The following is a 25,297-nucleotide window of genomic DNA, read 5'->3' as shown; positions in this document are numbered from 1 at the left end:
TCAGGTTTAAGAGGTGAAATTGTCTCACAAAGTTTCATCCCCTTTATGCTACCTCGATAATTATTGCAGATAGAAAAAAACTTGTTAAACAAAAATTGTAAGGTTTCTTATGCCGTACAATTTTTGTTTAAAAAGATTTTTCCTATCTGCAATAATTATCGAGATAATATAAAGAGGATGAAACTTTGAGAGGCAGTTTTACCCTTTAAATCTGAGTTGCCGATAAAAAAAGATATGTGTCTCTTAGTTTTGGCTATTCTACAAATATGCCAAGTTTTGTCGAAATCAAAGACACATACTTCGCGGATGTTTCTTGTGAGTCTAGCAGACTATACCGCGAGTTCAAGTATGTTGTTTCTATTATTGCGCTTAAGCATGTAATTTAGTGGCAGGTCTTTTTGCACGTTTTTAAGTTGCGTCTAACGAGCTTAAGGGCGGATTCATACCCTGGCAGAAAAGCAGAAAGCAGAACCGCAGAAGCCAAGAGAGTAACAGGGAGAAAAATTCTCTCAAGAGAAAGGGACAGATTATCAGTGCGGTTTTTGGCTGGATGCTGCTTTTCTGCTTTCTGCTTTTCTGCCAAATGAATGTGAATCCGCCCTAACATTGGAGCTGCCACAAGACGTGAAAGATGAGCGATCTGTGATTTCGCATGAAAACTGCTCGGATTTATGCATTTTGTGCTTTCAGTGTTTTCAGTGAACGCTGAAAACAAAGCTATAAAAGATGAATGAACACTTACTTGCCCCTTGTGAAACGTACTTTTTGTGAAGCTGTCATCGCGCTGATCGCCGGCAATGGCGGCGTTAAGCGTGCTAACCCTTAAAAGCTACCATCAGATATCCCCAAATCCCAAGCTAAATTTTCTTGTCATAATTTACAGCAAAATACATGCACGCCAATGTCACTATTGATAGTGCGAATAAATACCTATAAAATTAGTATCATCAGTGTAGTTTTTTAATGAGATCAAAAATTCGCATGGAATGAAATTTCACCCATGGTAGTCTTTAGGGGTTAAATAAACAGAGTAGCCAAAAATAAGAGACCCAAATTTTTTTTATCGGTAATGGCTTAGGTTTAAGAGGTGAAATTGCCCTTCAAAGTTTCATCCCCTTTATGCTACCTCGATAATTATTGCAGATAAGAAACAACTTGTTCAACAAAAATTATAGAGCTTCTCATGCCGTACAATTTTTGTTTAAAAAGATTTTTCCTATCTGCAATAATTATCGAGATAGTATAAAGGGGATGAAACTTTGAGGGGCAGTTTTACCCTTTAAATCTGAGTTGCCGATAAAAAAAGATATGTGTCTCTTATTTTTGGCTACTCTACAAATATGCCAAGTTTTGTCGAAATCAGAGACTCATACTTCGCGGATGTTCCTTATGAGTCTAGCGGATTGCACCGCGAGTCCAAGTATGTTGTTTCTATTATTGCGCTTAAGCATGTAATTTAGTGGCAGGTCTTTCTGCACGTATCCAAGTCGCGTCGTCTAACGAGCTTAAGGGCGGATTCATACCCTGGCAGAAAAGCAGAAAGCGGAATCACAGAAGCCAAGAGAGTAACAGGGAGAAAAATTCTCTCAAGTGAAAGGGACAGACTATCAGCGCGGTTTTTGGCTGGATGCTGCCTTTCTGCTTTCTGCTTTTCTGCCAAATGAATGTGAATCCGCCCTAACATTGGAGCTGCCACAAGACATGAAAGATGAGCGATCTGTGATTTCGCATGAAAACTGCTTGGATTTATGCATTTTGTGCTTTCAGTGTTTTCAGTGAACGCTGAAAACAAAGCTATAAAAGATGAATGAACACTTACTCGCCCCTTGAAACGTACTTTTCGTGAAGCTGTCGTTGCGCTGATCGCCGGAAATGGCGGCGTTAAGCGTGCTAACCCTTGAAAGCTATCATCAGATATCCCCAGACCCCAAGCTAACTTTTCTTATCATTATTTGCAGCAAAATACATGCAAGAATTGATCTGTTTTATCTTAATGTCGTCACTATTGATAGTGCGAATAATACCTATAAAATTAGTATTGTCAGTGTAGTTTTTTAATGAAATCAAAAATTCGCGTGAGGTGAAATTTCATCCATAGTAGTCTTTAGGAGTTAAGTAAGGTGATTTAAAAAGACACGCGAAAAAAGAAGATACTTAAATGTGGGCTGAACCTTAAAGACTACCACGGGTGAGATTTCACCCCTTGCGAAAAGAAATCTCATTTTCATCTTATTAAATGATAAATTATCCCCGCTGCAAACTGCAACTTGTCCACTTCTCATCCAATATTAAATATTAACGAAACATCGAATTGCATCAGTTTGACACTTTTAATTTCTAAAATAAGAAAGGGTGTACTGGGGTGAAATTTCAGCAGTGACAGCATCAACGTGATTTCCTCTGACGATAGCTTTCAAGGGTTGCCGCTAGAGCCAGAAGCGAAGGAGTCAAAGTGACTCCTTCGTGATTTCTGTAATTCTTATGAAAATTCTCATGAAGCACACGTTCGCAAGCGAGGCAGGGGCGCGGGGGTGGTCTCGAAATTCAGATCTCTCGCTCTACGACGGCTCGCCATCGTCTCTCCTCGTCTACAGCGTGCGTCTTACTTTTTCGCAGGAGTCGACCGCACGTTCTTCAGTTCCATCTCTTTGTTCGCAGCGTTATTCTTCTCGGCGTTGTCCTGTGCATTCGGCGGCGAGTTTTGCGGGTTCAGAGGCCTGGTGACCGGAAGCGTCGCCGTATTGTCGCCAGCGGCGGCCGCCTCCACCTCCACGGTGGCGACCTTACAGTCACCACCACCCACCATCGTGGACTCGATCTCGTCTCACGAGTTCCTGACGATCGTCAAAAGATGTACACTCAACTAAATCGATCGGCCAGCCCATGCGAGCTCAAGTGCCCCTAAGCGCGGTGGTCGGTTTCGGAGCGTTGGTGCCCGCGCCGCCATTTTGGTGCACACCTTCGTCGTAATGAGGCCAATAGCGCGCGCTGTCGATGGAAATTGGGTTCTATTATCCGGCTCGCGGTCGCAGGCCGCGTGAGGGAACTTGGACTTGGCGGAACTTCCGGGCGGAAACCTTCAATCGGCCGCCGCGCCGTTCGATTATCCGTAGAACGACGTCGAGCAGATCCGTCGTTTTTCCGTCGGATTCTTGCGGACTGCCAATCGATTCGCCAAGCGGTTCCCATTTTCCCGCTCCGCACTGTCGAAACCCTCTCGCGTCCGGAACACGAGAACGGAGCGCACCCTTCTCTCTTGCCTGCGAGACGTACTCTCGACGGCCCCATTTTGAAGCGACCAACGCGCGACGCTGCGGCGTAAGCGTCCTCGAGATTTCCTCGCGGACGAGCTCGCGAACAGTCGAGTAACATTCCTCAACAACGACCACGTTCGATTTGTATCCGCTCTCGTCGAGAAAGAGGGCTCCGTTGTGTTCCAGCCTACGAGCCGCTGGCCGAATCGACCACGTAGGATCGAGAGGAACGGAGGAACCAGGAAGATCGTGCGTTGAGTCGGCATCAAGAGATGGAGGGCTGGGGGGAGAGAAAGGGAACAAAAGTATATATATGCGTGTATGAGTACGTGGGATGGAGAGAAAAAGAGTAAGAGGGGCATCAAGAAAGAAAGAAAGAGAGAGAGAGAGAGAGAGAGAGAGAGAGAGAGGGAGAGAGAGAGAGAGAGAGAGAGAGGACAAGAGATCCCTAAGGTCTCTGATCTCGCGTACTTGGTCGAACGAGCTAATGGCAAGTCCGGTGCACACACGAGCGCGCGCGCGGCTGAATCTCTCAGGATATCGGGCACTGCACGCTCCGCTGACCGGCGACCACCACTTTGAGCGTCGCGATGCACCCGCGACGACAGATGACAGGAGAGACTCACCTGCCGCAGAGAGACGGTTGGCTGAAGGCCCTCGCGCGGTGACTGCGCCCCGGCTTCGACGGAAAAGGGTGTGAAGCGTGGACGCGGAGAAGGGACGAAGGGATGAAGGGCGGATTGCGACGTGGAGAAAGAGAGAGAGAGAGAGAGGGGGGGAGGGTAGAGCGAAAGAGAGAGAGAGAGAGAGAGAGAGAGAGAGAGAGAGAGAAAGAGCGACAAAAAGAGGGATGGAGAGAGAATGTGAGAGAAAAATAGAGTGAAAGAGAGAGAAAGAGAGAACGGATAGACGGACAAACGCGGCGGTTAGAGGGTGGACCCGTTCAAGGGAGACAACAAGCCCAGGCTCTCTCTAGTCGCGCGCGTGAGTCGAGCGAAGAGCGCGGCGAGAGACGAGGGCTGATTCGAGTGGCTGGCTGCCGAGGAGCGAGCGCGCTGCAATCAGTTGGGCCGTGTTGCCGGAGCGCCACGAGAATGGGGGTAGAATCACGATCGCCGCCCCCAGCATCCCGGAGACTGAGGCTGGCCGGGAGGTCTCTTCCCGGGCAGCGGCAGCTTCTCGCACAAGCGCACTGCAAACGCGAGAGCTTTTCGTCTATATAGAACCATGGAGAGAGATGTTCCTCTCTCTCTCTCTCTCTCTCTCTCTCTCCCCTTCTTTCCCTCTCTCCCCCCTTTCCGCCGACTCTCCTCCTCGATTTCTCCGCCGCTCTTTACTGCGCCGCTCGCTTCCTCGAGACGACGTCAACCCGATGTCGTCGGTGTGTAAGACGCGAAAGCCCGTCTCAGGAATCCTCCAGCGCGACGACTTCGACGTCGAGTTTCGCGTCCGCCGCCGTGCCTCCGCGAGGATGGATTTTTCCGCGGCGCCGCGACGAGTGCGCTCCTCGAGAGAGAGAGAGAGAGAGAGAGAGAGAGAGAGAGAGAGAGAGAGAGAGCGTCGCACATTCGCGACGTGGCCGCTGGAAATCACAGCGGGTCTATTCGCGGCCGTTGAATGGGACGCGCCATTCGCGTTACACGGTCTTTTTACGGGGTGGCAAGAAAAGGACCCTCCGCCTTTCATTCTTGACCCTGAAGAGAACGGTCCCCCGGTCTCGCCAAGAGAGCATTTGCCACGTATTGTACATGCGCGCCTTTGTATCTTCCCCGCCCCCCTCCGCCGCCGCGCAAGGTCGGCCGTGCGGGTTGTGAGGCCTCTCTCGCGAATTGCGACGATTTTCACCGGCCGGCGCGCCAATTCCTCGGATTACTTCGCTCAGCTAATTTCGTCCGCACGTAGGCAGCTGGCCTGCGTAAGATTTTCCCGCGTTCGGAGGCTCATCGCCGATTCCCCTTTATGGTTCTATCTCGGCCCGAGAGTGCCCCGGTAGCAGTTTCTCTTTCAAGAAATCTCGCAATAGGTCATGAATTTTTCCTCGCGTCTGCAGGATGCAGCACATTCCTCCCCCGGCGCGGCGCTTCCGGCGAAATCCCTCGGAGTTGCCTTCAATCGACTACTTCTTACGAATGTTTCATGCCGCGTTATCCCTCCTCCCTCCCCTCTCTGAATTTTTTAGGTATATGTGTAGGTATATGCGTGCGTTTGAATTTTGACTGTTTCAAGCACAATTGGAGGGATCCTCTTCAAGAACGCGTACAGATAATTGAACATCTCGCGCACGTTTGAAACAATTTCCCAGACACCCCCAAATTTATCTGGCTTCTCACGAAGCTTCTCTCGCCGGGCTTTCTCGTTCTTTATCGCGAGCAACATTCTCGTTCTTCATTTCAAGCGAGGCCAGACCTACCCGAGGAAAAGTTCGCCTCGCGGAGCCGCGCTTGAACAGCCGCGCTATTCACCGGGGGGCAAGGGGGGCACCGCTATTCGCCGGTGGAAAATTCCGCGCAGGTGAAAGAGACGGACGGCGGAGCGCGAGGGGAATTTTCACCAGGTCGAGGCAAACCCGAGCGCGTATTCGCGCTACCGTTCCTCCCACGGGAAGAACCCACGCGGAGGAACCGCGGAGGGTGCGCGCGGGGGTGGCTGGTCGGGCGGAGGTGGGTGACCGGCGTGGGATAGCGCCGTACGCGAGGGGGGCTGCAGCAGCGGCCAGGGGGGCAGAATGCTCCGTGGTTCTGCGACCCACTGACCCGCTCGATAATGCTGCCACCGGCAGGTCACTGACCTTACTCTCGCATGAATTTCGCGGCGGGCGCAACCCTGCCGGCGCTGCTGGCCGGTTTGACTCGCGCCGTCGACTCGAGTCAAAGATCGCCTCGCCGAGCGCGAGCGGAGCGGCGCTTCTCGATCACACACACACACACACGCTGCAGCTCTGCCTGCCTGGCATCTCGACATGCCCGGCTCTCTCTCTCTCTCTCTCTCCCTCTCTCCCTCTCCCTCCCCCCCTCTCTCTCTCTCTCTCTCTCTCTCTCTCTCTCTCTCTCTCTCTCGATCGGTCGATCGTTGAATGGAGCGCACGAGCGGGAAGCGCGCGCGGCTTAGACGGAGATGAGCGACTGTCAATTTGGAATGCTGGAAATTGCTTTTCGATTGGCCGTCCGAGGATTCGGCCGGCGGAATTTATTGCGCGGCCGCGTTTCGCGCGGAGAGTCGGTCGGCCGGTGATTGAAAAGAAATTTCGCCGCTGGCCGGAGAAATGTGGGGACCCTCGTCGACTGCCTGTCGCGAGAGGCAGTCCCTCCTGTTCTCCTGTGCACGACAGAAACGCACACGTGCATGCGCGAGCTGCACACGTTCGTTAGACGATGCTCGTCGGATGTGCATGGAGCGACAATTAGGCTGCCGCTGTAACGGAAGCGCCGTATCTCTCTCCTTCACGAGCCAGTGAGCCGACGAATTTATCGTTTCGCTCGTCCCCGACGATCGGGAGACACACTTTTCTGCGGTATCGGCGCTTCTTTGTATGCAAGGCGAGAGGTCTCTCCTCCGTTCCGCGCTCTTTTTTCTCTCTTCTTTCTTTCTTTTTTTTCTTTTTTTTTTTTTGACACGACAATCGCGCTCTCCGAGAGTCAAGCGGCGCCCCAGTTTCGACACACGCATGTCTTTAAGCCTCGCACTTCTCTCTTCGGCTTTGTCACCTGTGCTCTCCTCGGCCTGTCGCCCGTCGTTAGCTCTGTCCGTGCGCCGATTAACGGCGGACCAGGAGACACGAGAGAGAGATTTCAGCGGGACGTACTGTAATCGCGCGATAATACGGCCCGTGTAATTGAATCGGGCGCAACAGCTCCGTTCGTCGTAGTTTTTTGCGTGCTGTAATATCGCGTTTCAAGGATTGCGACAAGTGAGACACTCACGCACAGCAGTATTGATTTCGAGACCCGCTGGCAGTGCTGCCACGATTCCGTGTCTCCAGAACTAAACACTGGATGAGAGAGCTTGCGAGAACGATGACGAGTTGAAATATATATCCCAGGCCCGGCTGCTTTTCCACCAGCGAGCGAAAGCAATTCCGAAAAAGCCCGACGCTCCCATTCTCGCGGGTATTCAGTTTGTGAAGTTGAAAATTTTCGGTTTGGAGAGGAGACATCTCAGAGGGACGACGAAATCGCCCCGAGTTCCAGCTAGCGGGAGAAAATCCTCACGGGGGATCCTCACGAACATGAAGATATCAGTCGTCAATCAATCGCTCTCTTGTTTAGCTCAAAGCACAGACGAGCGGATTAATTATCTGGATCCGAGCGTCGTCGTCGCCAGGCGTGTTTCCTTTTTGCGCCCGATATTGATCAATTTGCGCTCTGCGGGTTAAATAACTTGCCGTATAAATCGATCCGTGTAATTAGACGCGCCGGTCGAAAGCCGCTTCCAAAATGGAGGCTTTTTGCCTCCTTAGGAACGAATATTAACGAGGGGTTGAGCACCGCTCGGCCGTAAGTTGCTGCGCCGAGCGCTCTGGTCGCGGTGTTACGACGACGCATATATTCGATGATCTCAATTACGAAATCGTCTAACGTGATACGAATCCTACCTGCGATCTCTCTCTTTTTCTATCGCAGGCGCAGGAGATCGAGCGAGCGATCCTCATGGAGCGCTAATTGAATAATTTGCAGTCCGCAGAGTCGGTTTATCGAATTGTGCAATGAGTAATTTTTCCAGTAAAACGAAACGATTGTACACTGTCGTTGTGACGTAATTGTTTTATGAAACAATATACCGGGTGTCCGGGATATTTTGAGAACGAAAAATTGTGAAGATTAATCGAATTGTGCACAATAGGTAATTTTTCCGATAAAACGAAACGATTGTACACTGTCGTTGTGACGTAATTTTTTTATGAAACAATATACGGGGTGTCTGGAATATTTTGAGAACGAAAAATTGTGAAGATCAATCTGATCAAACTGAGAAGAAAAAATACGTAGCACTTTGTAAAAACCGCAGTACTTATTAAGTTATTAATAACTGTGATTGAAAATGACCACATCTAGAAGTTCTTTTAATCTTTTAATTGATAAGACCAATTAAAAAACGATTCAGGCTTCAAAGTTCAATGTATTTGTATCTATCTTTAGACAAAATAGCCGTCATATAATTGTAAATTAAGTCATTCTGAACAAAAAAGTCCCTTACCATTTTGCAAATAAATACGTAAATTTTCAAGTTATCAATTAAAAGAGCCTTAATAAAACTATTACGATTTTTGCAAATTAATACTTGCCTTTTCTTCTCAGTTTGATCTGATTAATCTTTACAAATTTTTCGTTTCCAAAAGATCCCGGACACCCTGTATATTCAGTATATATATATATATATATATATTTATTTGTATATTTAATATTGCTTATTGACACACAATCAACATTATTATGCAATAAGGCGTTGTACAGCCGCGACAGAGAATATAATCGTTTCATTTCACCTGGAGAATCCGAGATTACTTATTTACGCACGAATCTCATTTCGCGCGAGCGACTCTTCCATATCGGTTCCACTTTATTCCGTTATCAGAGTGTTTGTCAAGTGAATTGTTAAAGCGAATCGAGCGATGTCTTCCGTAAAATATTTCAGCTACGTAACACGTCGAAAACTACACCAGGGGCTTAATAAAAAAAGGGAAGGTAAGGCTAGAGATTCATAAATAAGTCGGAGCTATTACGAGCTGCTTGCTTGCTAAAAGTCAGAGTCGACAGGCTCGACGTCTGCGAGGTATCGACGATCGTAAAACGCGTAACTGCCTCGCGGAGCGAGTACTTCTAAGGTTATTTTAAGTCGCTCGAAGGCTCCCAGAAACTCTTTCGCGATAAGAAACGTTCTCGAGACACGATACCGGCGTTCCACGTGGCGTCATGATTTTCTGTTTAAGCCAACTGATATCCGCGGGGATGCTGATCCTCGATTTTGACGAAGTACAGAAACGCGAATCCTGTGATATCCGTCTCAAGTATCTTTCGGAGGGAGGGCGAGGAAATCGCGACTCCTTATTACCGACTATTCCAATATCGCAGTCTTAATGGCCCGCTTGAACGTGTTGCTTTTTGCCGAGGGAACTATGTGAGACATCCTCGCGAGACTCGCAGGATGGATGTCTAAAAATATCGCTCCGCTCGGAGCGGAGACATTGAAGTTTGCGTGCACCGAGCGCAAGTCGAGGGGGTCACTTTTCCAGACTTGTATTCGTCAGAATGTACTTACTTGGCATTCTTTGGCAGCGTGCCAGTAACTGGACCAGAGTATGTGGGCGTGAGGCAGAGGGGTGGATTGTTCGCATTTTGTGGCACTAAGGGCTGTCTCGCGTGCGCTGGCGACGTATGCGAGCCGTAGCCATCGGAATTCAGCTAGAAACACGAATTTACATATTCACGATCAAACTTTCGGCTGAGTTATTATGCACGCTACGAGATTATCGTTATGGCGAACTCAAGAAATTGCTGTTATCCAGTATCCTCCGCATCTGTACGCGCATCATATCCCGCACTATGGCGAAAACAAAATGGTTCGTATCATCGAAATTATAGTAATTTCCGGTGCCAATCGTATATATACAGGGTGTTCGGGATTTTTTGGAAATGAAAAATCATGAAGATTAATCAGAGAAGATCAAACTGAGAAGAAAAGTCATGTATCATTTTTCAAAAGTCGCAATAATTATTAAGCTATTAATGATTGAAAATGACTACATTTAGAAGCTTTTTTAATTGATAACTTAAAAATTTGCATACTTATTTGCGAAATGGTAAAGGACTTTTTTGTTCAGAATGACCTAATTTACAATTACATGACTGTTATTGTGTCTAGAGATAGATATGAATATATTGAACTTTGAACTCTGAATCTTGAATCTGTCGCTAGACAAAATAGCCGTCATATAATTGTAGATTAGACATTTTAAACAAAAAGGACTTTTATTAATTTGCAAATAAGTACGCAAAGTTTCAAGTTATTAATTAAAAGAGCCCCTGAATGTAGTCATTTTCAATCATTAACTATTGCAAGTTTTGCAAAAAGGTACATGACTTTTTTTCTCAATTTGATCTGATTAATCTCCATAATTTTTCGTTTCCAAAAGTTCCCAAACACCCTGTACATATATTTTTTTATCGAGTTAAACATTAGCAGATCTGTGAGAATTGACGCGGGATGATTATCGCGAGCACAATTTTTATCAATTTGCCTCATCTTTGGAAGCTTTATATTATTCTTTTAATCCGCTAAATATTTAACCTTTTTAGTAAATTAGAAAGAATAATATACGAAAAACTTCCTCTTAATAAAGCATAAAATAAAATAAAATAATTACACTAATCGACTGACGTAATTCTCGTAAACCGTATTAATGTTTCACACAATTGAAAATACATAAAAACTTTGAAATAATTATCCGTACTTGTTCTTCTGACAAACAAGCAATGATATAAATATAATATATGGTTATTGTTGTAATCACTATATATAAAGCACCACTTACTATATAATAAGTTACCAATTTTCTTAGCTACAAATTATTTAAACATGCAGACAGTAAACACTTCTTTCCCAATGTAGAATGCATCGTTTCTTACTAATTATCTCTTAATAATTATCTCAACGTACAATTGTGATGAATAACAAACAGCTTTTCTTTCTGCGCTGTAACGCTACGTTGAATTATTCACCTTGACGACGGTCCCGATCAAGGAATCCGGCGGCATTTCCGGAGGTTCGGGTATTACGCCCGGATTCGTTTGCGCGGGATAATCATTGTGCAGATTGGCCTCCTTAACAGGAGTACCGCCGTCGAGTCGTTCCATGTCCAAGCTGTCTGTTGGCGTCGGTTGATTGAGCAAACGCTCTTTCATCTCGTGGATGTATGGACACCGTTGCATCTCTTCAGAGTCTTTGTCCTTCTGACGATCTGGGGAAAAACAAAACTATGATCAGAGACACACCGGGTATACACGTGCCTTTTCTCCCCCCCCCCTCCCTCTCTCTCTCTCTCTCTCTCTCTCTCTCTCTCTCTCTCTCTCCCTATGATACGGAGATATAGGAAACGGAAAAAGGCGTCTCACAATCAAAGCAGGTTTTTCGTATAATGAAAGTTCACGGTTCTTGCGAAATTTATGTCACGGATATCAACGTAATTTTATCGAACAGATAGCGACACACAATCGAATGAAACGTTAAACCTAAAGTAAATCGTGCTTAATCCGAGCATGCGCACTAACGGCCGCCATTAGGCGAAACGAATACATTTTCGGAGCTATGTATAGCAAGAAAAAAAAATACGGTCAATCTCACTGCAATTATAGTCACTTTCGGTGTCAATCGTATTCTTGTGTAGCTCCCATAAAAAAATGGTGGTGTCAAGTACATGATGATCATCACTAACACTATAGTAGCACCTGCTACAAAAATATAATTTTCCTGACTATAAATATAGATCTAACTATACCAAAGTATAGTATTACCTGCGCTAACTGTAATCTCGTATCGTTCTAACAACAAAGTGACAATATATATATGAGATGATTATCATTAACACTATAGTAACACTATAGTATCGTTACTACAAGAATTACACATTTTTTTCTCGCTGTAATTAAAAATCTCACTGAAATTACATTCCCAGCGCTAACTACGTTCACGTATTGTTCCAACGAAAGAATAGTAGCAGCGACACGAAACGCGCACCAAGTGATTATCACTAATATTAAGCATCACTCGTCACAAAAGTGATTCTCCTGACTATAATTTCACCACACGGTTATACAGTCGCAAATACCACAAAGTACACTTTCTCCCCGGTGTGCGCGTAGATTCGTTAATCAAAAAGTTCACACGAGACGGTCGCTTTGATCTCCGCGACGTTAACAGAGCGCGACTATATCAACTGATTATACTATACATCACATCAAGCGTTAATGGCAATCCGTCAGACCTCGATGCATTCCGCCTTCGTTAAGATTCTACACACCGGCGAAAGTTTTCAGATTTACGCGAATTCGATTGAACTCGCGAGCTCGAGCAACTTGAATCCCGTGTGCACTATTTCACCGAGCTATCCCCGTGAACTGCTTCCGCGCCGAACTTACTTAAAGCCACGGTACCCATGGCGCACAGCCGCGCGCTTAACAGCCGAAAGAGAGGCGCCCGCGAGAAGAAGAAGTCGATGAATGGCGATCGAGAGCCCGCGAGGAGAGCCGGCAACGACGAGTGCAAACGCGATCGGATCGGTACTGTCCCAGAAGGAGGTCCCATCGCCGCATTAACTGGCTCTTGGCTCTCTCCCCATAGTGGAGATTGCCAAACATGGAGCTATGATTGGTGCGCTAGAGTGCGCCTCGTCTGGTCACGTGCGTGCATCTTTTCACGTGGATGCTCTCCGAGGTGCTCGACGGCCAATGCGAGGAAACGAACGAGCGTGTGTCGCGATTTGATTATATTGACGTCGCATTGACAGCCGGTGAGGTCAAACTGCGTTCACCGCAGATAGGCAGGCTGAAGGTACGTTCCCGAAGCTTGCGCTTGAAATTCTTTCGTGCTCGATCGCGGCAAAATGGTATTCGTCGGTACCGACGAGATCTCGCCGGCCACGCGTGATATTGTGAACAGTGCGATACCGGCTAACATGGTTTTTCAGTCACACGAAAGTGTTCGATATTTTTGCCGTTGCACGGCGAAGTGCAACTCGTATTTGTTGTATTCGGAAAACCCATTGCTTTGGCAAGCGCTACTATAGTATAGGCTGGCGATAACTTTACACGCATCTCGCTGCGACACTACTTTTCTGTCGGAATAACAAAAGAATATAGTTGCAGCCGAAAGTGACCCTAACTCTCGTATAGTGAAATTGATAATATTTTTCCCTCAGTTTAATTCATTCGCCCAGTTTCCTCAGTCGTTTGCTCAGCGTCCATCCAACTATTATCGGTGCACTGAGAAAAAAAGAGTTTGGTGCTCGTAACTATATATCGCATAGATTAACACAGTCAAGAGAAGCATTCAATTTGTAAATATTGCTGCAGCGAGATAATAATCTCATATGCGTATAGTTATTGGTACTATCTTGCTAGAGAACAACCGAAAGAGATATAGTTGATACAGCGTGGATATAAGAAAAACAAAACGAGAGTGTAATTTTGCCGAGGCTTTGCCTCTGCGTGAAATCACATCATCGGCCTTCATATCGGACTCTCGACGCTGATTATAAAACTGTGTTGTTCATTAGAAATGAAAATACACGCACGGCTCGCTTCGAATTGCCGCTCGGCGGTGAAAGGGCGGTGGGAGTTTGGAGACGGTTACTGACCTATCTCGCGTCTCACGGTTACAGTCTATCTTTGCAAGGACGAGGCGGGCGCAAAATAGCATCGGAGACGGGGACACGGAGCCATGATATTTTCGCGGGGGCAACCATATGGCAAAAGCACCCAAGCGTTCTCGAAATATCTTCTCGCGTGATATAATAAAATGACGCTTCTTCCAACGGCTCTTTCTTTTAATTTTATATTCATGTAGCGTCAAGTGTTTTCGATCCTTTGATCTCGCGTCGTGTGTGGTTTAAACAAGCGCAGATTCACTCGAAGCGGCAGAAAATCAAGGAGAGAAAATCCCCGCGATAATTGACGTAATCGACTCGAATGACACCGTGACGTCGTGATACTCGCTGCAAGCTCGCGATTATGCAAATCTTCTCCTCCGTCATCCCGCCTCTTTCTCCTTTTCTTTCTTTCCGCTTCTCTTCTTCTTAGCAATTTTTACCCCTTGTAAATGTATTATACAGGGTGTCCGGGATCTTTTGGAAATAAAAAATTGTGAAGATTAATCAGATCAAACTGAGAAAAAATGTCAAGTACCACTTTGCAAAAATCGCAATAATTTATTATTAGATTATTAATAATTGAAAATGGCTCTTTGCAAGGACGAGGCTCTTAAAAGCTCTTTTTATTGATAACTTGAAAATTTGCGTACTTATTTGTAAAATAGTAAAGGACCTTTTTGTTCGGAATGATTTAATCTGCAATTATATGACGGCTATGCTTATTATATGACGTGCCTAGCGACAGGCTCAAGATTCAGAGTTCAAAGTTCGATATATTCATATCCATGGCTAGATACAATAGTCATTTTCAATCAATAATAACTTAATATTGCGATTTCTACGAAATAATACTTGACTTTTCCTCTCAGTTTGATCTAATTATCTTCATAATTTTTCGTTTCCAAAAGATCCCGGACACCCTATATATATATATATATATATATACATACAAGGTGTTTCATATTTCCTGATCACCTGAAATGTTTCTAATGCATTTGTCAATACGAAGAATTGTCTGGAAAAAAAATTATACTGTTTAACGGAGCAATTATGATAATAGGAACATTTTTCCGAAGATTTCACAGTTAAGATCAATTTTTTAAATAGAACCATATACTTTTATTTGGATAATCTTATAACTGGCATCAAATGGATTTTAGCAATTTTAATAATATGACCAACAGATGATTCTTGACATGAAAAATACACATACTCGGAGAAGTCGAAAAAGTAAAGTTTATACTTTTCAACAAATGCTGGAATTTGCTGACCGACTCGATCATCAGATCTAAACTCAATAGATTTCTTTTTACGGAAGAGCATAATATGTATATAATTAGTATGTATGTAATTAGATTAGAAATAATAGAAAATGTAAGAAAAGAATTTCTTTCCGTACTCAAAAATATATTGAAGTCGATGGACATTGCTTTGAACACCTTTTAAAACAGCTCTATGTTGAAAAGCATAAATTTCTTACTTTCTCCTTCTTCTTGGATATATATATTTATTATATCAACACTCGTTTGCAAATTATATTGCTATAGGCTCAAGTCGTCCAATCAAAAATATATCCATAAAATGTATGATTCCATAAAAGAAAAGTATATATCTTGGCCTCGAAATCTCCCAAAAAAGTGGCTTTGAAAAAATAAAATGTTCCCGTTATTATAATCGTGCCTCTGAATGGTGCAACTTTTTCTTCAGGCAGTTTTTCGTATCACCAGACACAATAGAAATATTTCAGGTAGTCACGATAAATGAAACACCCCGTATACACAAATGTCTGTGTATATGTGTGTGTATATATATATATATATATATTTAGAAATCCGCGCTTTGCCGAGAACGGTAGCTTTAATTACGACCCGTTTGCGACTCAACGTTGTGTTCGTTCTTCTTTCAACACGCTGCACACTATTCGTTCCTATTCCTCCTCCTCCCTCCCTCCTCCTCTTCTCACTCCTCTCTATTTCTCTCTGTCTGTCTTTCTCTGCAGCACGATACTCTTTCCTCTTCGCGTGCATACGCGGAGACATGTACGCACATACACGTGGATAAATGCGGAATTATTTCTATCTTCCTTTCACTCTCCCTCTTGTGCGACGACGACGACGACGACGACGTCCCCAAGCGACGTTCGTACGGAAATGACGGCCGATTTTAGAGATCCCGTACTGTCGAGACGGGCGACATGGTCGTGGAGAACAATCGATCGCCGGAACGTGGGTTTTGATGAATTTGGAGATGTCCCGAGGCATTCCACTTCGCAGAATGCAGTTGAACTTGCTCGCTCCGGTGATATTAAGTTGTTATTTAACAAACGGAAATCGCGAACTCGTGGGAAGATTCACTGCAGTTTCAAGCAGACATATTTCATCGTTGATGTCCTTCTCATTCGCTGTAATCCAGGATCGATGAGCACGATCTTCCCACTTGTAATATACAGGTTAATTGACCAGCCCGATTAATCCGCACCACGAGGTACCGACAGAATCTTGTAAACAAGCGCGACATGCTTCGGTAACGCCTAATTTCGCACAGATATCAAGCTTAAATGACCGAGATGGCGCAAGGAAACAAGCGAGAAGTTATTAGGTCCAGTAGTTAATTCTTTCCGAAATTTACATAGCTCGGAGCAAATTTGGAAATTGAAATATTCTCCCGCTCTTTTGCGATTTAAAGTGTTGACATTTAGCTTTACGAAATGACATATGGTTTGGTGTTTAATGTCCATAACCTCAAATAATCGGTAGTGTTCACGATGGCTATCAATAAAGAGCATATTCGATACACGATATATTTTGCATTTTACTTAAACAGAAACGCTTCTGAAGCAGCCAAAATGATTTGTGTGCAAAATGGTGGCTGCTTCTAGAAAATATTATGACCAATCGCACACGCCGAAAGTGGTTTTCAAAATAGTGATTTTGATCTTCACGACCAACCACGCTCCGGTCAGCTAAAAAAATTCGAAGACGAGGAGTTGCAAAATCTATTGAATGAAGATACGGTCCAAACAAGAACTTGCAGAAAAGCAATTATAGGAAAGATAAAGAAAGAAGGGAAGTGGGTTCCACACGAGCTGACTATTGACGACAAAAATCGCCAATTGATCCATGCGTTACCTTACTCGCCGACAACAAAAAATATTTTTTTGCACAATTCGTAACTGGTGACGAAAAATGAATTATGTATGAAAATCCTAAACGCGAAAAATCATAGACCCTGGCCAACTGACAATGTCGACAGCAAAACCCAAACGTTTCGGAAAAAAAGTTCTCTATATATGGTGGGACCAGAAGAGTGTGCTGTACTATGAACTTTTGGAACCGGGTGAAACCATTAAAGTAGAGATTTACCAAGAACAATTGATACGTTTGAGCGATGCAATTGAGAAAAAAGGGCCATTTATTGGACAAGACAGATGTAAAAGTGATCCTGCTGCACGACAATGTTAAACAGCAGAAGCCACAGGCGAAACCATCTCACACTTGGATTGTGAAGTTCTCCCATACGTGGTGTATTCTCCAGACTTGGCTCCATCAGATTTTCACTTGCTTCGGTCGATGCAACACGCACTGTCTGGTGCACACTTTTCGCCAGTTGACGACGTACGAAATTTCATCGATGACTTTATAACCTCAAAACCACCAAGTTTCTATCATGTTGGGACTCGGCACCTGCCCAATAAATGGCGTAAGGTCATCGATAACAACGGGGAATATTTCAGTGATCAATCTTGTCCCATTAATTTCTAAATAAAGATTGGAAATTGTCGAAAGTCGGAAAGAATTATCTACTAGACCTAATAAAAATCTCGCATAGGACTGGCGCGTGCAAGTCCAGTATCCGTTTTGGGGTTGAACGCTTCAGTCGGCCGATGAGCACTTTAATCGCGGAAATGAACCAGCGACTGGTGGACGCACTTGGTTCCGAATAAGAGCCACGTTGTGATTACACACGCGCATATGCGTGCACGTGCGCAAGTGTGTGTTGTGCCAGCGAAGCAACACGTACCGAGCAGGAAGGGACCCGATGAATGGAGCTTATGGGGACCACGTAGTCGCGAAGTCTCGGAAACGATTCGGCTTCAACGACGAGAACACGTCCGACGCGCGGTATCTCCCGTTTTAATTGCGCGACTTATTTCCGATATCGAGATCGGAGCACACGCAGGATCGGAACTGCCGACGAGCGTCTCTCTCGGGAGAAGCCAAATATAATTCACCGAGTTATTAATACGTCGCGCTGGAAATAGCTCGGCGAGCTGCTTTTTCTTGCCTTTTTTCATCATCAACGTCGTTATTTATTGTCGATTATTAACCGATTATCTCATGCAGCTGCTGAAGAAGCCGCCTTTTTTATCATCATCAATGTCATTATTTATTATTAGTTACCGCCGGCTGCGTGATTATCTCACACACACGGCGTCGAAAATAACGGAGAGCCCCTCCCTCGTCTCACACATTCTCGTAAAATTCAACGCACGCTTCGACTCGCCGAGGAGTCGCCGGATCACGCGGAGACGAGAGAGAAGGACAGAACTGCTAACGCGACCGTGTCGAAGAAACGTCCAACGACAGCACCTTCACAATCCGCCGATGTCACAAGCAGCCTGACCGGGGTGGTCGACGCGACGACGACAAGGCGCGCGGTCCACAATTTGCACCGATGAGCACTCATATACACACAGCCTCGGCGGCGGCGGCGGCGATGGCGGCGACGACGACGAGCCTATATCGCGGGAGTCCGCACGATGACCGAACTCGCGGAGGAATTACGCGATCGGGGTAGCAGGTAACAGGGTGAGAGAGAAAGAGAGAGGCTGCCACGTCGAGGAGCACACACGCGGCAGGCGAGCTTGTCGCTCACACCCCCGGCTGCGGGGGGGGGGCGAGGGGGGGCGTGCGCGCGCGCGCTCACTCGCTCGCTCGCGTCACAACAAACGGAAGCCGGAAGTGGCCTCGGATCGATTCCAGCCCCGGTCGGTCGTGGACCTCGAAAAAGCGGCAGCCTCGTCGAGGCGCTGCCACAGCACCCGACACGAAACACGGCCAGACTGCGTGGCGACCACCTGTGAGCTTCCTCACCGGCGCCGGCGTCGCGACGCCCACGTACTATCCATCGACCGATCCGCTGTACGCGCCGCGGCTTCGCCGTAGAAGCCCGCGACCTCGCGTCCCCGGCGTCGAGTCGCTTGGTCAATGACACCCGCTCTTTCATACCGTCGGTAATTTTCTATCCCGGTAAGAGCCGGGGCTCCTCGCATCGCCGCCGCCGCCGTCGGCGGCTCTGGATTTTTCGCCGAGCGTCGCGAATCGCCGAAACCTTTTTTTTCTGCCCGCGCGTCGTCCGTCGCGCGACGCTCCAGATTTTTCTTCGTTTCTCGCCGTGATTCGTTTTTGCGTCTGCGCGTAGGAAAGATCGCGCGAATTAGCCTGGCAACGGAAGGACGCGGGGTTTCTGCTTCGCGGAGCCGAGAATCGGGAATCGCGTTTCCTCCTGCCGAAACGCGCTCGCTTCGTCTTGTGTTGTCGCGTTAATTCAACCGGTGCTCTTTTCTTCGCGCAACTATTTTTTTGACGACGAATTTTCTTGGATTCTTCACATTGGCAACTCTGTCAGGACTCGAAGAAGGCCACCCCCAAAGCGGTTCAACGATTCGTTCGATTTTAATGAGATTTTCGCTCAAGTCCTCTCCGATCGTCGGATCGATACGAACGACTGAATATTTTTTCTGCTGCAAACTGAAGATATCGATTCGAAATCTAGTGCTGCCGATCTCGGATGCAACCGGTGCAAAAAGTCTGTCGCGATTTTGCGCAGGTGTGTTGCATCGCGAAGGCGCTCGACGAAACGTCGAGCGTAAAACAGAAATGTCGAGACTCCGAGAGATGTACGAACGGATAAAACATTTCCACGCGACACGATTCCACCGGGATCGACATCACTCCGATTGTAGTTCCGCTGCATAGTAATCACTATAATTGCAGTAATTGCAACAGTCGTTCCCCTTCCGTCTGCGACTTTGTTATCTCGGAAATATTTGTGCCGGACTCGCTTTCGGCTCTCGATGTACGTTTCACGATATTCTTCACGATTAAACATGTAACGCGATTTTATGCACAAATATACAAATCTGTATTTTGATAACGAAAAAGTTAATATTTTGTTTTAATTTACTTTGGTTTTTAGTTTCTGAGATTTTCTAAAGATTCAGAATTAAAAAGTTCCGAACTCAACCGTGAATTTCGTTCCTCAATTGCTAAAATATTAATTAATCCATATAATGAGTATAAGAATATCTTGATAGAGGGAGGAATGATTAACGTTCATTTTTTTTCAATCCAGTCTCAGACTGCAAATATTTCGAGATGAAAAATTCCAAGCTCAATAGTGACTTTTTTCTCCTTCGATTGTCGAGGTATTAATTAATTGACGTAGCGAAAATATATAATAACGTTAGGTTGCTAAACAAAGGATCAATATCCAATGAATTTTAATCCTTCAAATTTTGTTAATATCTCAGAGTTGAAGAGATGTAAACAACATAAGTATCTTGATAGAAAAAGCCAATATCTATTTGTTTCAATTTTGTAAAAATTCCAAAATGAAAAATAACTCACATCTTTCCATGTGTTTTGCATTTCGTTACACGATAATTTGAATTAATCGATATAGCGAGTAGCAATATCTTGATGCAAAAATATTCTGGGAACATTTCCAAATAAAAGATTCCAGACTCAACCGAGACTGTCCTCGTTCTTCATCACTGAGTTCTTCATCAATATGGAGCGAATACAGCACACTCTCAACTTTGCAGCAGACTCTCAAGGGTTTACACACGCGGTAATAATCAGAAAAACCGAAGAAGCCGACGTCGGTCCTTACCTCCATCGTGAATCATGTAAATCAGCTGACGAGACTTTAAGCGCGCGTTGCGCCGTCGTTTCGAGTCGAGTGGCGATCAACCGCGAGAGCACAGTTGAACGAAACCGCGGTCGCCGATTTCACCAAGAAGGCGCGAAGGAGCGAAGAAGCACCAAGCCCGCAGCCGATTCTACACCGTCATCGTCGCTGCTTCCCTCGGCTTCGCGAGCTGCGTGTTTCGTGCGCGCTCGCGATCGATTTAGCGTCGCGGGCGATCGATCCGACGCCGAACGAGAATCGGCAGCGCGTCGCGCTTGGAGTTTCGCGCGCGAATAATCCCGGCTCTATGATGGACGCGCGTTAGCCCTTCCTTCCTCCGCGAGCCTTTCTCTTTCTCCGAATCCCGCGCGGCGCGCACGGCCGATCCCAGAGAGATCGCGCACTCACGAGCACTTGGCGCCGTAGCGATCTCCACCGTTGAATTCGGACTCACGCGGCGCCGGCGAGTTGCGCTTTTGTTCAATGTCAAATCCACGACGCAACCCGACGTGCAAGCGTGGCCGCCCTTCGGCCACGTGACGCACACGCACGCACGCACGCACGCACGCATGTATGCATCATGCGCGGCGCTCGCAGAGCCCCGGGAGCGAGTCCTCTCGTTTTTATTCGCCGGTCCTTGACTCGATTTTCGGTCGTTGCGATATAAACGCAGGCTGGTCGATAAGTTCAAGGTTCGCGCTCGGCGCGGCCGAACCGAAACCTCGCGCGCATTTATCAGCTCGTTAACCGCTCCCCCGTTCACGCTCGCTCCTCGGAACGCGCGCTTTTCTGCTCTACGCGAGATTAATTAGCGCGGCCGAGCGTACGGCAAGAGCGTGTCTCGCGCGAATGTGCGTCACCGGCGGATTTATGGTTTAATTGAGGGATCCCGTGTGCTGAGCGCGATGGATTTACGCGGTAGGATTCTCACGGAGTGTGCACCTTGCAGTCGGGCGAACTAGATCCGATCGAAGGAGAGTTATATGTTTTCTTTTCTCCGGTAATTTATGTGATATTAATTGTACGGTACGTCCAAGTAATTTGCGTTTCGTTTTCGCGCTCTTTGCACGGAAGGAATGTTATAGCTTTTTTTTCTTTTTTCGTAAGAATTCTTGCTGAGGAACACGGTAAATTTTTTAACAACAGGCTTTGGTTTCTGAAATGTGTATAAACTATTTTGATAAAGTAAGGCTCTTCAATAGCGTGCGTTACGGAAGAATAATTTGTGCGATGTTAAATGCATGTTGAAGTAATTTAAGTAATTTCGTTTGTGTGGCATTTTCGAGCTCTTTACACAGAGGGAGCGTTATAGCTTTCTTTTTCATAAGCATTCTTGCTGAAGAACGTGGTAAACTTTTTAACGACAGGCTTCAGTTTCTAAAGTTTGTATAAACTATTTTGATAAAATAAGGCTCCTCGATAATGGTAGAGAAGAATAAGCAATTACAAAAACAAGGATTTTGATCAACGAGATGTACGCAGAAATGTAAAAACTTTGCCGAAGTTGTAATGATAAATTTGTTTACAGTTGATTTTAGTCTCTGAAATGTTGATATGATACGAACAAAACGCAAAGCATAATAAATTAGGAAAAAATATGTTGATGTTTCGTCATTTCAAAATTATACAGGGTATATAAAAAGTATCGGGACGACGAGATATCTCAAAAACTAAGTATTTAAAAAAGATGTTTCAGACAAAAGTTGATGGTTTCAAAGAGGACACAAAATAACTATATCACAATGGTACTAGACTCTTTTACTCTATTTGGTCTCAAGAATATATTGTTACAATAGCGTCATGACTTTTGTTAATTTAATGATTTTGAAATTTTTAATGGTCGATAAGTTTAAAACGTCTAATTTTTTCTACTACAATTACTTCTTCCGACTACTTCGTATTATTCGTACTATTTTTTCTTCCGACAAATAATTAGCGAGATATTGTAAATTAAATATTTAAAGTTACGAAGTTTTCCTTAAATATCTCAAAAAATATTAGACAAATAAAATGTCACAAAAATCAGACAAACGTCATTCAAATTAATGGGTAGAAAAAGATGATATAATAAAAAATTGGGGTTTTCATTTAAGAAAAATAACGATCAGTGAATATCTCGAAAATGGCACCTTCTGTAAACAAAATGATATAGTTGTCTTATGCCCTCTTTAAAACCATATAACTTTTGTCTGAAACGTTTCTTAGTATCTTTCAATATATTTTTCAAAATTTTTGTCTGGTTGATTGAAAATAGGACACCGTGTATAGTAATGTCTGCTACAAAATTCTCTGTGTATTCTCTCGCTTTCTGCATCGTATCGTGCATTTCGATGATTCTCATGGAACTCCCGAGCCCATTATGAACGCACTCCATTCTGTACAATACTATTCCATGCGTTTACTACACGCAATCCACTTGGCAATCGATATCACTAGCACGAATTCGTTCAGTTAGAAGAACATTGGCCGAGAAACGCCATCGCGATATGTAGAGAGATGCGCTTTTTTAATTAAGATCAAGAGCCAAGCCATTAATTCTGTAATTGGCAATGATCGTTCGTGATGGCACAGAGAAGAACTGCAAACTCACAAACGCACAAACAATCAATCACCGATTGGCAGTCGAAAAAATTGCGCTTTCCCCTCATGCAAAGTTATACAATGTTGTCCAAAGTTATTCAATGCAAGATAATCGGCAAAATCGTACCCCGATAATTAGAAAAAATTTATCCGCGATTCCTTCCCATCGAGAATCAACTCGACAACAAAAATATAGAAGTTGCTTTCTCTCTTGACTCGCGCAAAGTTAGCGAACGCGGGATAATTGGCAAAATTATATGGAGAATTTGAAAAAATCGATCCATACAACCTATTTTACCAAATTAACGATAAAAATAACAAAATGCATTTTTAAATCTTGGCTATGCAAAGTCAAACGCAGAATAACTAGTAGAATCGCGTTGAGGATTTTGACAAAAACATTACCCGCGATCCTCCCTTTTTCCTCAACCGGCCGACAAACACTTGAAAATTATATTTTCCTGTAACTCATCGAATAAAAAATGATCATTCAAGTTTTGCCGAAAGCACGAGAAGATCCACTTGCGATCCCTCTCGCCAAGAACAAAATCTCGACGACTTGAGATTTGAAAATGGAAATTACTTTCCCGTGGCATAAGTTCAAAGTTCGTGGCTTAAATTCCAAGATGACTGATAAAGTCGTGTTGAAATTTCTTGATAAAGAATTTCACCTTCGCGCTTCTTCCGAGCGACAAGCAGCCGACCGCCGAAAAGCTGTTATGGATTGAAAATTCGACTCGAGACATAAGCGGCCGCCGCGCGCCTTTCAATCGCGATATCCCGATTTTGCGCTTACTGTTCCGTCGTGCGTCCCGTACAACCTGCTGCGCATTGTCCGACGTCGGCGTCGGCGTCGACGGCGGCAGTCACAATTAAGCCTTACCTATTTCCCGCGCGGCCCGTAACGCCGACGAGCCCAGCGGAGCTCCCCGGAAGTCAACACGCGTACAACCAGCAGCACAAACACGTGACACACAGGTCGCAGGGGCGATTGCCGCGCACGTAGCCCGCCATTCTCAACGCGCAGAGGAAGAGAGAAAGAGAGAGAGAGAGAGAGAGAGAGAGAGAGAGACAAAGACAGAGAAAAAGAGACAGGGAAAACGACGCACCATATCATGTACAAGCACTAGCGAAAAGCTCACATACACGCAGGCATACTCACTCGTCCATTAACCGAAAAGGCAACCCCGTAGCAGGGGCAAATCTCGCCCCTGACCGGCGAAAGTCGTCCTCAGGGCGGACTGTTCCCGCGCGTCCAAATTCACAGCTTCCCTCGGATATGTACGCGTTTACGTATGGATATGTTCGCGGATCCTCAGCGACGGTATCGCGCTATCGCGGAGCGGCTGATGACTCCTCGCCGCTAAAGCGGGTCAACGTGGCGGCGAGTCGAACGTCCGCGGAACGCAACGTGCTCGCAACGCTGCTCGGCGTCGGCCGGATGTAAACAAGGAGGTTCTCGAGCTTGCGCCCTCCCTTGCACGCTCCCGCCGGCAGTCTCTCTTTCCGTCCTTTCCGCCGGCCGACTTCTTCGTCTTCCCGCTCGGCGTCCCTCCTCTTCCTCCTCCTCTCCTTCTCCTCCTCCTCCTCCTCCTCCTCCTCCTCTTCCTCCTCGCCTCGCCACTCCTCGCGCGTGTGGTCGCGCGCGTGGTCCTTCTCCCCCGCGGAGAACGAGCGGCGAGCGGCGGGTGCGTGCACGATTTCCTCCCGGTCGTCGAGGAGCAGCAACGGGAGCGCGCCGGCCGGCTGATTCGTTTCTCCCTCAAAGTCCCTGTGACACTGCACTGCCGCCCATGGCGGCGTAATGGCGACGCTCACTTGGCTATGGGGGTCGCCGTGCGCGCGCGAAGCCACCCCCATGCAACGTGGAAAGGCGATCAATACCGAAGTCCCGCGATTCGCTTTTCCACCCTGTGGACGCTTCCCTGTCCCCCTTGGACGCGCGCTGCGTGCTGTTGTGCTGTCTATGTCGTCGTACGAAGCGGCGTGTTCGTACAGGGACGACGACGCCGACGTTGCTGGTACTGCTGTTGCCGGAGGCGGTGGTGGCGGCGGACGCTGCTGGTGGCGACGGTGGTGGTGGTGGTGGTGGTGGTGGTGGAGGTGGTGGTGGGCTGTTGCGTCGAAACTGCCTCGTGGAGCGTGCCTCGCTTCATCAGCTCTGCGTAGGGGTGGATGGATGGAGGCTTCA

At 46.1% G+C, this 25,297-nt stretch overlaps 1 protein-coding gene across 5 annotated transcripts in view; it reads right to left on the bottom strand.

Moving 5' to 3' along the window:
• The window catches only part of OtopLa (proton channel otopetrin-like a), a 46,114-nt gene extending 21,434 nt beyond the window's left edge, over positions 1–24,680 (bottom strand). The window contains exons 1-3 of one of the 5 annotated variants that reach the window (XM_025304063.1): positions 24,269–24,680; positions 10,970–11,208; positions 9,510–9,652 (exon numbers count right to left, since the gene is read on the bottom strand). In XM_025304063.1, the coding sequence (XP_025159848.1) occupies positions 9,510–9,652; positions 10,970–11,179 (353 nt within the window). In that variant the 5' untranslated portion in view covers positions 11,180–11,208; positions 24,269–24,680. Of the gene's footprint in view, positions 1–2,606; positions 2,835–3,880; positions 4,051–9,509; positions 9,653–10,969; positions 11,209–12,385; positions 12,420–18,203; positions 18,481–20,508; positions 20,678–24,268 lie in introns of those variants that run through there. The other 4 variants (XM_025304062.1, XM_025304061.1, XM_025304060.1 and 1 more) reach the window with 4 other exon arrangements.
• Between the last annotated feature and the right edge of the window lie 617 nt (positions 24,681–25,297).

This window comes from Harpegnathos saltator, unplaced genomic scaffold (assembly GCF_003227715.2).
Source record: "Harpegnathos saltator strain DR-91 unplaced genomic scaffold, Hsal_v8.6 scaffold587, whole genome shotgun sequence".
NCBI lineage: Eukaryota > Metazoa > Arthropoda > Insecta > Hymenoptera > Formicidae > Harpegnathos > Harpegnathos saltator.
Note: the sequence above shows the minus strand (reverse complement) of the source record. Positions and strands in the feature narration are given on the sequence as shown.